At 47.3% G+C, this 13,205-nt stretch overlaps 1 protein-coding gene across 2 annotated transcripts; it reads right to left on the minus strand.

The window, feature by feature from the left end:
• Nucleotides 1-2,229: 2,229 nt before the first annotated feature.
• On the minus strand, nt 2,230-12,986 carry TTC9C (tetratricopeptide repeat domain 9C). 2 transcript variants are annotated; one of them, XM_023186507.2, is made up of 4 exons: nt 12,357-12,986; nt 8,143-8,217; nt 5,740-5,922; nt 2,230-2,574 (listed from the first exon to the last, which is right to left on the minus strand). In XM_023186507.2, the coding sequence occupies exons 3-4, from the start codon at nt 5,906-5,908 to the stop codon at nt 2,480-2,482; spliced, it is 264 nt and encodes an 87-aa protein (XP_023042275.1). In that variant the 5' UTR covers nt 5,909-5,922; nt 8,143-8,217; nt 12,357-12,986; the 3' UTR covers nt 2,230-2,479. The 2 variants fall into 2 exon arrangements, with proteins under 2 accessions (XP_023042275.1, XP_023042274.1); XM_023186506.2 differs by lacking the exon at nt 8,143-8,217.
• Between the last annotated feature and the right edge of the window lie 219 nt (nt 12,987-13,205).

Below are 13,205 nucleotides of genomic sequence, written 5' to 3' on the forward strand. Positions count from 1 at the left end.
ATGTTTTGTCAATAAACCCAGGCCTAGCAATTTAAGAAGCTGGGAAGAGGGATAAGATATTTTACTTGTTTGTTCTGTCCTTGGGCTTTACTGATTGATTGATTGAGACAGAGTTTCGCTCTCGTTGACCAGGCTAGAGTGTAATGGCATGACCTCGGCTCACTGCAACCTCCACCTCCTGGACTCAAATGATTCTCCTGCCTCAGCCTCCTGAGTAGCTGGGGTTACAGGCATGTGCCACTACACCTGGCTAATATTGTATTTTTCTTTAATAGAGATGGGGGTTTCATCATGTCAGTCAGGCCGGTCTCAAACTCCTGACCTCAGGTGATCCACCCACCTCGGCCTCCCAAATTGCTGGGATTACGAGGGTGAGCCACCATCACCATGCCTCTGCTGTCCTTGGACTTTAGTAAGTTTTTCTTGTAAGCTGATGGTTGTATTATTTAAAGGTATAGGGAAGAACAAAGAGAAGTCTAGCCCACTGAGAAAGGGGGTGTTACTGATACAGGACTAAAGTGTATTTTTTTTCCCTGAAATCTGTTTGCTCCGTGTTTATATGATGGTTAATCACATGCTTATTGCCACCACTTATAAAGGTAGAGGCCGTGCTATATAGTCTCATCTATGTGGTACCCACATCATAGACACTATCCACCATGAAAAAACAGAAACAGAATAACAAAGGGGCTCCTGGTTGATGGAACCGCCTACTGAACCAGGACTGCACCATACTGCAACCTGCCTCCAAGTCCAACACAGTTTCCAGAGAGTTCTATCAGGTGCTTAAAAGGCACTAAGCAAGAAAAGCCCTTCCTCACTGTTTCTCTTTTGTTTTTTTTTTTTGTTTGAGATGGAGTTTTGCTCTTGTTGCCCAGACTACAGTGCAGTGGAATGCCATCTCTGCTTACTGGAACTTAACATTAAAAGAAAAAGAAAAGCCGGGCGCGGTGGCTCACGCCTGTAATCCCAGCACTTTGGGAGGCCGAGGCGGGTGGATCACCTGAGGTCAGGAGTTCGCGACAAGCCTGGCCAACATGGTGAAACCCCATCTCTACTAAAAATACGAAAATTAGCTGAACGTGGTGGCGGGCGCTTGTAATCCCAGCTACTCGGGTAGCTGAGGCAGGAGAATCGCTTGAACCCCGGAGGCAGGGGTTGCAGTGAGCTGAGATCGCGCCACTGCACTCTAGCCTGGGCAACAAGTGCGAAACTCCATCTCAAAAAAAAAAAAAAAATGAAAAGAAAAAAAATTAGTTTAAACAAAATGGTTACTTTTGGCCGGGCATAGTGGCTCACACCTGTAATCCCAGCATTTTGGGAGCCCGAGGTGGGCGGATGACTTGAGGCCAGGAGTTCAAGACCAGCCTGGCCAACACGGCAAAACTATGTCTCTACTAAAAATGAAATACAAAAAAATTAGCCAGGCATGGTGGCACATGCCTGTAATCCCAGCTGCTTGGGTGGCTCAGACACGAGAATCACTTGAACCTGGGAGGCAGAGGCTGCAGTGAGCCAAGATGGCACTGTACTCCAGCCTGGGCAACAGAGTGAGACTGTCTCAAAAAACAAAGTTACTTTAATACATTTGGGCTATTTATTGAGACATGTCATTCTGTCACCCAGGCTGGAGTGCTGTCAGAATCTTGGCTCACTGCAACCTTTGTCCCCCAGACTCAAGCAATCCTCCCACCTCAGCCTTCAGAATAGCTGGGACTACAGGTGAACACCACCAGGTCCAGCTGATCTTTGCATCCTTTTTTTTTTTTTTTTTTGAGACGGAGTCTTGCTCTGTCGCCCAGGCTGGAGTGCAGTGGCGCGATCTCGGCTCACTGCAAGCTCCGCCTCCTGGGTTCATGCCATTCTCCTGCCTCAGCCTCCTGAGTAGCTGGGACTACAGGCGCCCACCACCATGCCTGGCTAATTTTTTGTATTTTTAGTAGAGATGGGGTTTCACCGTGTTAGCCAGGATGTTCTCGATCTCCTGACCTCGTGATTTGCCCGCCTCGGCCTCCCAGTGTGCTGGGATTACAGGCATGAGCCACAGTGCCCAGCCATATTTCCCATTTTGCTTTGGGCTTCTGAAAAAATAAAGGAAGACACTTCTTTCTGCCTATCCTTACTATGCCATCCTCTGCAAGCCGTCGCCTCTGTATATAAGTACATCTAACAACACTGTCATGAACAATCTATGCCAGAGATATGATTAATTCCACCCACAGCTGATGAATATTTTCTGATTATATTTCTCAAGGCAAATATCCCCAACAATAACATGTATTGAACGCTATAGAAATAAACAGGATAGACAGAAAGAGACTCAGACTGTCTAAGTAGTAAAGTTTGTGCAGAACTGGCAACAAAAATCCACCTGGGTCAGAGGTATAGGGTTAATTTATCTTGCTGAGGGTCAGGTTTCTCCTTCATGCATGTTTAATGGTCCACCTAAGTTCAACTGCAGGAGCATCTTTCTTCTTTGTTAACCAAACATGCCCAGGTAGAGCTGCTTCTCTTTTCTGTGGTAGCTGCTGAGTTCTGACTGTGTCAGCTGGAGGTACCGCCGGACGTTGGCATCTTGGAAGATGATGGAGAAGCAATTAGAAACAGAGTCAGTTAACACCATAATCGTACCTTGTGGCAAGAAACAATGTTAACATGCTCCCATTTTTAAATCTCTCCAAGATCTGAATATATTGCAACCATTCTTTGCAATAGTAACTCTCATTAATTAATAACATTTGGCATTGAAAAAACAATCTCTGTCCCGGGCTGGACTGGTTGTTAATTTTTATTTATTTATTTATTTATTTATCTATTTATTTATTTATTTTTGAGACAGAGTCTCACTCTGTCACCCAGGCTGGAGTGCAGTGGCACGCGATCTCCGCTTACTGCAACCTCCACCTTCTGGGTTCAAGCGATTCTCCTGCCTCAGCCTCCTGAATAGCTGAGACTACAGGTGCGTGCCACCATGCCTGGCTAACTTTTGTACTTTTGGTAGAGACGGGGTTTCACCATGTTGGCAAGGCTGGTCTGGAACTCCTAACCTCGTAATCCACCCGCCCTGGCCTCCCAAAGTGCTGGGATTACAGATGTGAGTCACCACACCTGGCCACTGGTTGCTAATTTCATAATGAAAGCAAGACTGATGAAACAATTATTAAAATAGAGCCTCAAAAGATACTATTCATAAAGAGGGCAGGTTAATTTATGTACTTGAAGGTGAAAAACATGAACAAATGGCTTATATTTTATATCTTTATTAATTCATAATTAATGCCTTTCTCATTCATTTAGATTAGTGAGATTTTACTGCACTGCTATACATTTGGGGACTCTGCTACTAGTATCCTGTGGCTATTGTAAGCCAGAATGCAAAAAGGAGACAATTTTCAGTGCTCAACCAACCAACACAGGAATGAGTCTCTCATCTGCTTCACAATATCCTTTTTGCCTTGGAAACAAAGTCCCAAATTCTCTCTCAGCAGGACTGCCCTTTTTCTAGGTCATACCTGGGGTTAGCTGAGCTAATGGATAAAAATGGTGGATTTGGCCGGGCGCGGTGGCTCAAGCCTGTAATCCCAGCACTTTGGGAGGCCGAGACGGGCGGATCACGAGGTCAGGAGTTCGAGACCATCCTGGCGAACACGGTGAAACCCCCGTCTCTACTAAAATATACAAAAAGCTAGCCGGGCGAGGTGGCGGGCGCCTGTAGTCCCAGCTACTCGGGAGGCTGAGGCAGGAGAATGGCGTAAACCCGGGAGGCAGAGCTTGCAGTGAGCTGAGATCTGGCCACTGCACTCCAGCGCGGGCGACAGAGCGAGACTCCGTCTCAAAAAAAAAAAAAAAAAAAAAAATGGTGGATTTGTTGGCATTCACACATCCTATTCCAATCACTGGTTTTTTGTTATTTTGTGTGTGTGTGTGTGTGTGTGTGTGTGTTTGAGAAGGAGTCTCCCTCTGTCACCCAGGCTGGAGTGCAGTGGTGCGATCTCAGCTCACTGCAAGCTCCGCCTTCCAGGTTCACGCCATTCTCCTGCCTCAGCCTCCCAAGTAGCTGGGACTACAGGTGCCTGCCACCACGCCGTTAATTTTTTGTATTTTTACTAGAGACAGGGTTTCATCATGTTAGCCAGGATGGTCTCGAACTCCTGGCCTCACACTATCCGCCCACCTTGGGGTCCCAAAGGGCTGGGATTACAGGTGTGAGCCACCACGCCTGGCCTCCAATCACTCTTAAAGACCAGGAACAGAACTTGAAAAACAACAGTTTTTTTTTTTTTATTTTTTTTTTTGAGATGGAGTCTCCCTCTGTCATCCAGGCTGGAGTGCACTGGCAGGAACTCAGCTCACTGCAAGCTCCGCCTCCCGGGTTCACACCATTCTCCTGCCTCAGCCTCCCAAGTAGCTGGGACTATAGGCGCCCACCACCACACCTGGCTGTTTTTAGTAGAGACAGGGTTTCACCGTGTTAGCCAGGATGGTCTCAATCTCCTAACCTCATGATTTGCCCGCCTCGGCCTCCCAAAGGGCTGGGATTACAGGTGTGAGCACTGCGTCTGGTCATGCAGGCTAATTTTTGCATTTTTATTTATTTATTTATTTATTTTATTTTATTTTATTTTATTTTTTATTTTTTGAGACGGAGTCTTGCTCTGCCGCCCAGGCTGGAGTGCAGTGGCTGGATCTCAGCTCACTGCAAGCTCCACCTCCCAGGTTCACGCCATTCTCCTGTCTCAGCCTCCCGAGTAGCTGGGACTACAGGCGCCCGCCTCGTCGCCCGGCTAGTTTTTTGTATTTTCTATTAGAGACGGGGTTTCACCGTATTAGCCAGGATGGTCTCGATCTCCTGACTGCGTGATCCGCCCGTCTCGGCCTCCCAAAGTGCTGAGATTACAGGCTTGAGCCACCGCGCCCGGCCTATTTATTTATTTTTTAAGTAGAGATGGGTTTTGCCATGTTGGCCAGGCTGGTCTTGAAATCCTGACCTCAGGTGATCTGCCTGCCTTGGCCTCCCAAAGTGCTAGGATTACAGTTGTAAACCACAGTACCCAGCCCCAACAAACAAGACTGTTTTTTTTTTTTTTTTTTTGAGACAGTCTCATTCTTGTTGCCCAGGATCTCGGCTCACCACAACCTCTGCCTCCCGGGTTCAAGCAGTTCTCCTGCCTCAGCCTCCTGAGTAGCTGGGATTACAGGCATGCGCCACCACACCTAGCTAATTTTGTATTTTTAGTAGAGACGGGGTTTCTCCATGTTGGTCAGGCTGGTCTCGAACTCCTGACCTTAGGTGATTCACCTACCTTGGCCTCCCCAAGTGCTGAGATAACAGACGTGAGCCACCCCGCCCAGCCTGCCTATTATATGTGTATATATATGTATATTTATAAATATATAAAATATGTATTTATAAATAAAAGCACATTGATATACATATATATTAAAATAGGCATACATATATATACGAAACAGACATACCAATATATATATTGTGTATGCCTGATTAAGCATCAACCCCCTACACGTGAAACCAATAATACTGCTTTTCTGTGGAGACAAGAACATAAGAGTAGAAAACGGTCTGTTCATCGTATACTTTTTTAGTTTGAATTCTCAACCATGTGAATGTATTACTTATTGAAAATAATACATTGGCAAAGTAAAATAAAATCCCCTTTCCACAGATCCACCCTAGCAAGAAAATTTTGTCCTTACCATTTCAAAGCCCTTCTCCCTTACCTTTAGGCTGCCTATTGACGGCAGCCAGGAGGTAGTGGCGGGCCTGGTCATAGTCCTGCAGATGGAAAAAGGCCACTCCGGCCCGATACAAGGCCTTGGCATTATCAGGCTGTCGTTCCAGGACTTTCTGACTATATTCTCTCACTCGTTCGTAGTTCACGGGCTCCATCTGAAGGAGACAGGCTAATGGGTCAAATGAAAAGAGAGAAGAGGGAGGAGGGATTCGTTACACCGGGTTCCACTGTCCAGCTCAAGGCAGTAGCAAACAGGGTGGTAACAACGACATTCAGTCAACAAATGCTAAAGTGTCTCCCATATGCCAGACACTCTTCTATACACTGGGGATGCAGCAGTGAATAAAAGCTTCACATATCAGCCCGGTGCAGGGGCTCATGCCTGTAATCCCAGCACTTTGGGAGGCCGAGGCGGGCAGATCATCTGAGGTCAGGAGTTTAAGATCAGCCTGACCAACATGAAGAAATCCCATCTCTACTGAAAATAAAAATTAGCCAGGTGTGGTGGCGCATGCCTGTAATCCCAGCTACTCGGGAGGGTGAGGCAGGACAATCGCTTGGACCTGGGAGACGGAGGTTTCGGTGAGCCGAGATTGTGCCATTTTACTTCAGCCAGGGGAACAAGAGCGAAACTTTGTCTCAAAAAAAAAAAAAAAAAAAACTTCACATTATCTTGTAATCTACTTCAATATTTACTGATTTTCTGCTACACATTTAGTACTGAGTTAGACCTGGCTATAAAGCTGATAACAACATACTTTAAAATTTATTTAAAACTCTGGGCTGAGCATGGTGGCTCATGCCTGTAATCCTAGCACTTTGGGAGACTGAGGTAGGAGATTCGCTTGAGCCCAGGAGTTCAAGACCAGCCTGGGCAGCCTGGGCAATACAGTGAGACCTTCCCCTGCCCCCCTTTTTGGCAGGGTATTCACTGCAGTGTTGTAACAAGTGTATCCCGGGTAGCAAATGTATTTTTTATTATTATTTTTTTAAGACAGAGTCTCACTCATTAGCCAGGCTGGAGTGCAGTGGTGTGATCTGCAACCTCCACCTCCCAGGTTCAACCAAGTCTTCTGCCTCAGCCTCCCGAGTAGCTGGGATTACAGACATGTGCCAACATGTCCAGCTAATTTTTGTGTTTTTAGTACAGATGGGGTTTCACCACGTTGGCCAGGCTGTTCTCGAACTCCTGACCTCAAGGGATCTGCCCACCTTGGCCTCCCAAAGTACTGGGATTATAGGCGTGAGCCACTATGCCCAGCTGAGACCCTATTTTTTTTTTTTTTTGAGATGGAGCCTCACTCTGTTGCCCAGGCTGGAGTGCAATGGCATGATCTCAGCTCACTGCAACTCTGCCTCCCAGGTTCAAGCAATTCTCCCGCCTCAGCTTCCCAAGTAGCTGGGATTACAGGCACACATCACCATGCCCAGCTAATTTTTATATTTTTGTAGAGATGGGATTTTGCCATGTTGGCCAGGCTGGTCTTGAACTCCTGACCTCAGGTGATTCACTCGTCTCAGCCTCCCCAAGTGCTGGGATTATAGACGTGAGCCACCCTGCCTAGCCCCCCATTATTACTATTTTTTGAGATGGAGTGTCGCTCTGTCGCCCAGGCTGGAGTGCAGAAGTGTGACCTTGGCTCACTGTAACCTCTGCCTTCCGGGTTCAAGAGATTCTTCTGCCTCACCTCCTGAGTAACTATGATTATAGGCGCTCACCACCATGCCTGCCTAATTTTTGTATTTTTAGTAGAGACGGGATTTCACCATGTTGGTCAGGCTGGTCTCCAACTCCTGACCTTGTGATCCACCTGCCTCGGCCTCCCAAAGTGCTGGGATTACAGGCATGAGCCACCGTGCCCGGCCCCATTAACTTTTTATATGAAATTAGAATGCAGTGAGCCGAGATTGTACCACTGCACTCCAGCCTGGGCTACAGAGCGAGACTCCATCTTAAAAAGGAAAAAAAAAAATTAGATAAATTACAATTTTTTAAAAAACAAATTTATCTTCATTGTATCTCTTCTACCCAAGGCTCTATGTCCTGTATTCCCCATTTCACCACAGTTCTTGTACTGCAGCTTTGTTAATAATGGCTGCCATTAATTGTGTGAGGAAATGGCAAGCACTGTGCTATGTGCTTCATATACACTGTCTTGTTTAATCTTCGCATCTACACGATTACATAGGTGTTACTATCTTCATTTAGTGGATGAAGAAATCAAGACTCAGAGAAGTAACTTGTCCGAGATCTTATAGCTTCTAGGTGGAATGAATATGAAATTTGAATGAAGCGTTCTCTAACTCCAAAATCATGATTCTCAGTAACAATCCAGTATATAACTTCACTATTCTCTTGGATGACTTAATGGGACCTTGAAATACAAACCTGCGGACGAGCCAATTCAGGTCAATGTTCTGCCTTTTGATGATTAAGAAGGGAAACACATTCCCTATTTCACAACTGTGGGAATTAAACAAAGTATTATGAAATCACGGTGCTGAGAAAGACCAAGAATCAGCACTGATGAGCACATTAAAGGGCCTGTGCTGATGTCTGTATCCCTTCTACAACATCCCCACCAAGTGGTCATATGGTTTATACTTAGCTATTTCCCCAGAGGTCAACCAATCTATCACCCTTGCTCATTAATTCAACAAACAGTTCTTGTGCATTGAGCATGTGCCAGGCACTGAGCTAGCAGTAGAGAGTAAGAGGAGCAACGCAGTCATCTTGATGATTAAAGAGGTTGAGGCCAGGTGCAGTGGCTCATGCCTGTAATCCCAGTACTTTGGCAGGCTGATCACTTGAGGTCAGGAGTTCGAAACCAGCCTGGCCAACATGGTGAAACCCCATCTCTACTAAAAATACAAAGAAATTAGCTGGGTTTGGTGGCGGGCGCCTGTAATCCCAGCTACTTGGAAGGCTGAGGCAGGAGAATCGCTTGAACCCGGCAGGCAGAGGTTGCAGTGAGCCGAGATCATGCCACTGCACTCCAGCCTGGTTGACACAGTGAAACTCTGTCTCAAAAAAAAAAAAAGAAAGAAAAAGTGGAGGAATACACAAGAAACAAGTAAATGAATTTGTTTGTTTGTTTTTAGACAGAGTCTCCCTCTGTTACCCAGGCTGGAGTGCACTGGCGTGACCTTGGCTCACTGCAACCTCCACCTCCTAGGTTCAAGCAATTCTCCTGCCTCAGCTTCCCAAGTAGCTGGGACTACAGGCACCCACCAACACGACCAGCTAATTTTAACAATATTTTTAGTACAGATGGGGTTTCACCGTGTTAGCCAGGATGGTCTCCATCTCCTGACCTTGTGATCTGCCCGTCATGGCCTCCCAAAGTGCTGGGATTACAGGCGTGAGCAACCGCACCTGGCCCAAGTAAATTAAGTTTTAAAAGTGCTTTCAGAGGCTGGGCACAGTGGCTCACACCTGTAATGCCAGCACTTTGGAGGCCAAGGCTCATGAGGTCAGGAGATCGAGACCATCCTGGCTAATACGGTGAAACTCCATCTCTACTAAAAATACAAAAAATTAGCCGGGCGTGGTGGTGGGCGCCTGTAGTCCCAGCTACTTGGGAGGCTGAGGCAGGGGAATGGTGTGAAACCGGAAGGCAGAGCTTGCAGTGAGCCAGAATAGCGTCACTGACTCCAGCCCGGGCGATAGAGCGAGACTTGGTCTAGAAAAAAAAAAAATTGCTTTAAGAAAAATAAAAGTATGCTGGGACAGAGAATGAATGAAGTCAGAGTGCTGTTTGCTTATGGAAGATGTTTTGGTGGGAGGAATGGGGGGGACAGAGTCTTGATTGCTGTGTTACCCAGGTTGGAGGGCAGTGGCCCAATCTTGGCTCACTGTAGCCTAGACCTCCCACGCTCAAGACATTGGCCCATCTCAGTCTCCAGAATAGCTGGGACTACCCCAGTACGCATAACCAAGCCTGGCTAATTTTTGTGATTTTTTGTAGAGACGGGGTTGCGCCACGTTTTCCAGGCTGGTCTTGAACTCCTTGGCCTACCAAGGTGCTGGGATTCCAGACATGAGTGACTGCGCCCTGCGCCCAACTACAGAAGGCTTCTCTCTCTTTGTTTTTTTTTTTTTTTTTGAGATGGCGTCTCACTGTGTTGCCAGGCTGGAGTGCAGTGGCACGATCTCAGCTCACTGCAACCACCGACTCCCCTGATTCAAGCGATTCTCCTGCCTCAGCCTCCTGAGTAGCTGGGATTACAGGCACGTGCCACCACGCCCAGCTAATTTTTGTATTTTTAGTAGAGACGCAGTTTCACCGTGTTGGCCAGGATGGTCTCGATCTCCTGACCTCGTCATTCACCCACCCCAGCCTCCCAAAGTGCTGGGATTACAGGCATGAGCCACCACGCCCGGCCGACAGAAAGCTTCTCTAAGGAAGCAACTTTTGAGTCCAAATCTGTCTAAGTGTCATTCAAGGGACAGGGCATTCTAGCTGGAAAGACAGCCTACAAAACGTGAAGGTAGAAATGTACTTTGGGCATTAAGTGTATAAAAGGGCCAGTTCAGGAAGGGCATGGTGGCTCACACCCGTAATCCCAACACTTTGGGAGACCAAGGCGGGTGGATCACCTGAGGTCAGGAGCTCAAGACCAGCCTGGACAACATGGCAAAACCCTGTCTCTACTAAAAATACAAAAATTAGCCGGGTATGGTGGCAGGCACCTGTGATCCCAGCTACTTGGGAGGCTGAGGCAGGAGAATCGCTTGAATCCAGAAGGCAGAGCTTGCAGTGAGCCGAGATCACACCACTGCACTCCAGCCTGAGCAACAGAATGAGACACTGTCTCAAAAAAAAAAATAGTAAAATAAAACATAAGGCCAGGCGTGGTGGCTCACGCCTGTAATCCCAGCACTTTGGGAGGCCGAGGTGGGCGGATCACCTGAGGTTGGGAGTTCCAGACCAGTGTGACCAACATGGAGAAACCCCATTGCTACTAAAAATACAAAAGTAGCAGGGCGTGGTGCCACATGCCTGTAATCCCAGTTACTCCAGAGGCTGAGGCAGGAGAATTGCTTGAACCTGGGAGGCGGAGGTTGTGGGGAGCCAAGATCGTGCCATTGCACTCCAGCCTAGTCAACAAGAGCAAAACTCAGTCTCAAAAAAAAAAAAAAAAAAAAAAAAGAGCTAGTTGGTGCTGGGACCGAGGTGAGTTTGGATTTTCTCATAAGTGTGATGAGATGCCAGTGGGGTGTTTTAGGCAGTGACGTGATCTGATTTCCTTATCTGTAAAATGGGGATAATCCTTGCAGTTTTGTGAAGATGGCAGACATCTGTAAATGACTGCCCAACATGTTATAGGCACTCAATAAATAAAAATTATTGGGCCGGGTACGGTGGCTCATGCCTGTAATCCCAGCACTTTGGGAGGCCGAGGTGGGCGAATCGCCTGAGGTCAGGAGTCTGGACCAGCCTGGATAACATGGTGAAACCCCATTTCTACTAAAAATACAAAAAATTAGCCGGGCATGGTGGCACATGCCTGTATCACAGCTACTCCAGAGGCTGAGGCAGGAGAATCGTTTGAATCCGGGAGGAGGAGGTTGCAGTAAGCTGAGATCGTGCCATTTGCACCCCAGCTTGGGCAACAAGAGTGAAACCCTTCTCAAAAAAAAAAAAAAAGAAAAGAAAAAGAAAAATGAGGAAAAGTTATATGACCCACTTTAAACTTAATATTAAAATAAGTGACATTTAATGTTTGTGAAACACGTTCATTGCTTCAGCTGGTGGTTTAGATATTAAATGTTCCTTAAATAAACAATGGCCTGACCTTAGGTATAGTTTTGCCCTATAGCCTGCAAAATTCCCTAAAGCTATCAGCAATACCCAGAAGGCTGTTAGAAATGCAAACTGGGGCTGGGTACCATCACGCACGTAAACCCAGCACTTTGGGAGGTAGAAGCGCGTGGATTACCTGAGGTCAGGAGTTCAAGACCAGCCTGATTAATATTATGAAACCCCATCTCTACTAAAAACAAAAAAAATTAGGTGTGGTGGCGCATGCCTGTAATCCCAGCTACTCGGGAAGCTGAGGCAGGAGAATCGCTTGAACCCGGGAGGCAGAGGTTTCGGTGAGCCGAAATCACGGCATTGCACTCCAGTCTGAGCAACAAGAGCGAAACTCCGTCACAAAAAAAAAAAAAAATTAGCTGTGTGTGGTGACTGGCGCCTGTAGTCCCAGCTACTCGGGAGGTTGAGGCAGGGGAATTGCTTGAACCCGGGAGGCGGAGGCTGCAGTGAGCCCAGATCGTGCCAGTGCACTCTAGCCTGGGCGACAGAGCGAGACTCCATCTCAAAAAAAGAAAGAAATGCAAACTAGTAGGCCCCACGTCAGACCCATCCGAACCTCTGGGGATGGGGCCTAGGAAGTTGTGTTTTAACAAACTCTCCAGGTGAAGTCTGAGAAGCCCTGCTCTATGGCAACTTAATTAGAGCCCCACGGATTGGCAGATTATTTTAACTCATGGCAGAATAAATGGATGACAGTTAAAGTCAGCGGTTTTTTTCCTCAATGTTCACAGATGTTCATGTTCCTGTCTTAATGCTCTCTAGCCCCCTTTAGCCCCGTTCTTACCAGCTAGATTGTTGTAGCAGTCAGTCTGGGTGGTATGCAGTATGTTTTCTTGTTCAGGCGTGAGAGTAGGGCCCTGAGGTCCGAGATTAGGTAACGGAGAGGGCAGACTCGGATCCAGACCCCGCAGCTGAAGCAGAGCTCGATGGTACCTACTCACAGCATCTCGGTACTTCCCCTCCCGGTAGCGCTGGTTCCCTTCCTCCTTGTACAGCTGAGCTTCCTGCAGACGCTTCTCCATAACTGTCGCCTAGGGTTCTTGCGGAATTGCTAAGTGAAGGAGCAACTGAAGCTCTGGGGTTGGGAACAAAATAACTGACTGTAGTAGCCAATTCAAGAAGGCAGGAAATTACTCTTCTTCCTGGAGGGTCCCCCAACAGGGACCGGCGGTTTGCTTGTTTCTACTTACAGCCCCACCTCTCCTTTCTGCAGTCTTTTTCTCCAGAAGTGCAGGCAAGTAGTTAGGAAGGGGATGTGGGAACAATGAAGCCAAACATTAACTGACTTCCTAAAAAGACGATGGGGGGGGTGGGGTGTGGAGACTTTCCGAAAAACTCAGGCGAAGCCCTACTCAGAAATTGTTGCGGGCGTGAGAACGCCAGGCACACTGGCTTCCGCCTTTCTTTGGGACCCGCCCCCCGACCTGGAAGTAGAAGGGAGTGGGCGGGACTAGTGCTAAAAGTCCAGGGGCTTGAAGCAATTCCAACTCTTCTTCCTTATTCAGCAGTCATTTATCTGTTGACGTCAGTAATATAAACTGGGAAACCGAGGTGAACCACCACCAAGGGAGACTCAGGTGTCCACATAAGCGTCACAGCTGCAAGCCCACCCGCTGCCGCGACCAATTCCTCG

This window comes from Piliocolobus tephrosceles, chromosome 13 (assembly GCF_002776525.5).
Source record: "Piliocolobus tephrosceles isolate RC106 chromosome 13, ASM277652v3, whole genome shotgun sequence".
In the NCBI taxonomy this organism is placed as follows: domain Eukaryota; kingdom Metazoa; phylum Chordata; class Mammalia; order Primates; family Cercopithecidae; genus Piliocolobus; species Piliocolobus tephrosceles.

Excerpts from the sequence above, each read along its gene's own strand:
- TTC9C (XM_023186506.2), bottom strand. The coding sequence starts at position 12,594 with ATGGAGAAGCGTCTGCAGGAAGCTCAGCTGTACAAGGAGGAAGGGAAC. Across the intron at positions 5,923-12,356 it reads CTGCTACAACAATCTAGCTG|CCTGTCTCCTTCAGATGGAG; the intron begins GTAAGAACGGGG and ends TTGACCCATTAG. Across the intron at positions 2,575-5,739 it reads CGTCAATAGGCAGCCTAAAG|ATGCCAACGTCCGGCGGTAC; the intron begins GTAAGGGAGAAG and ends TCATCTTCCAAG.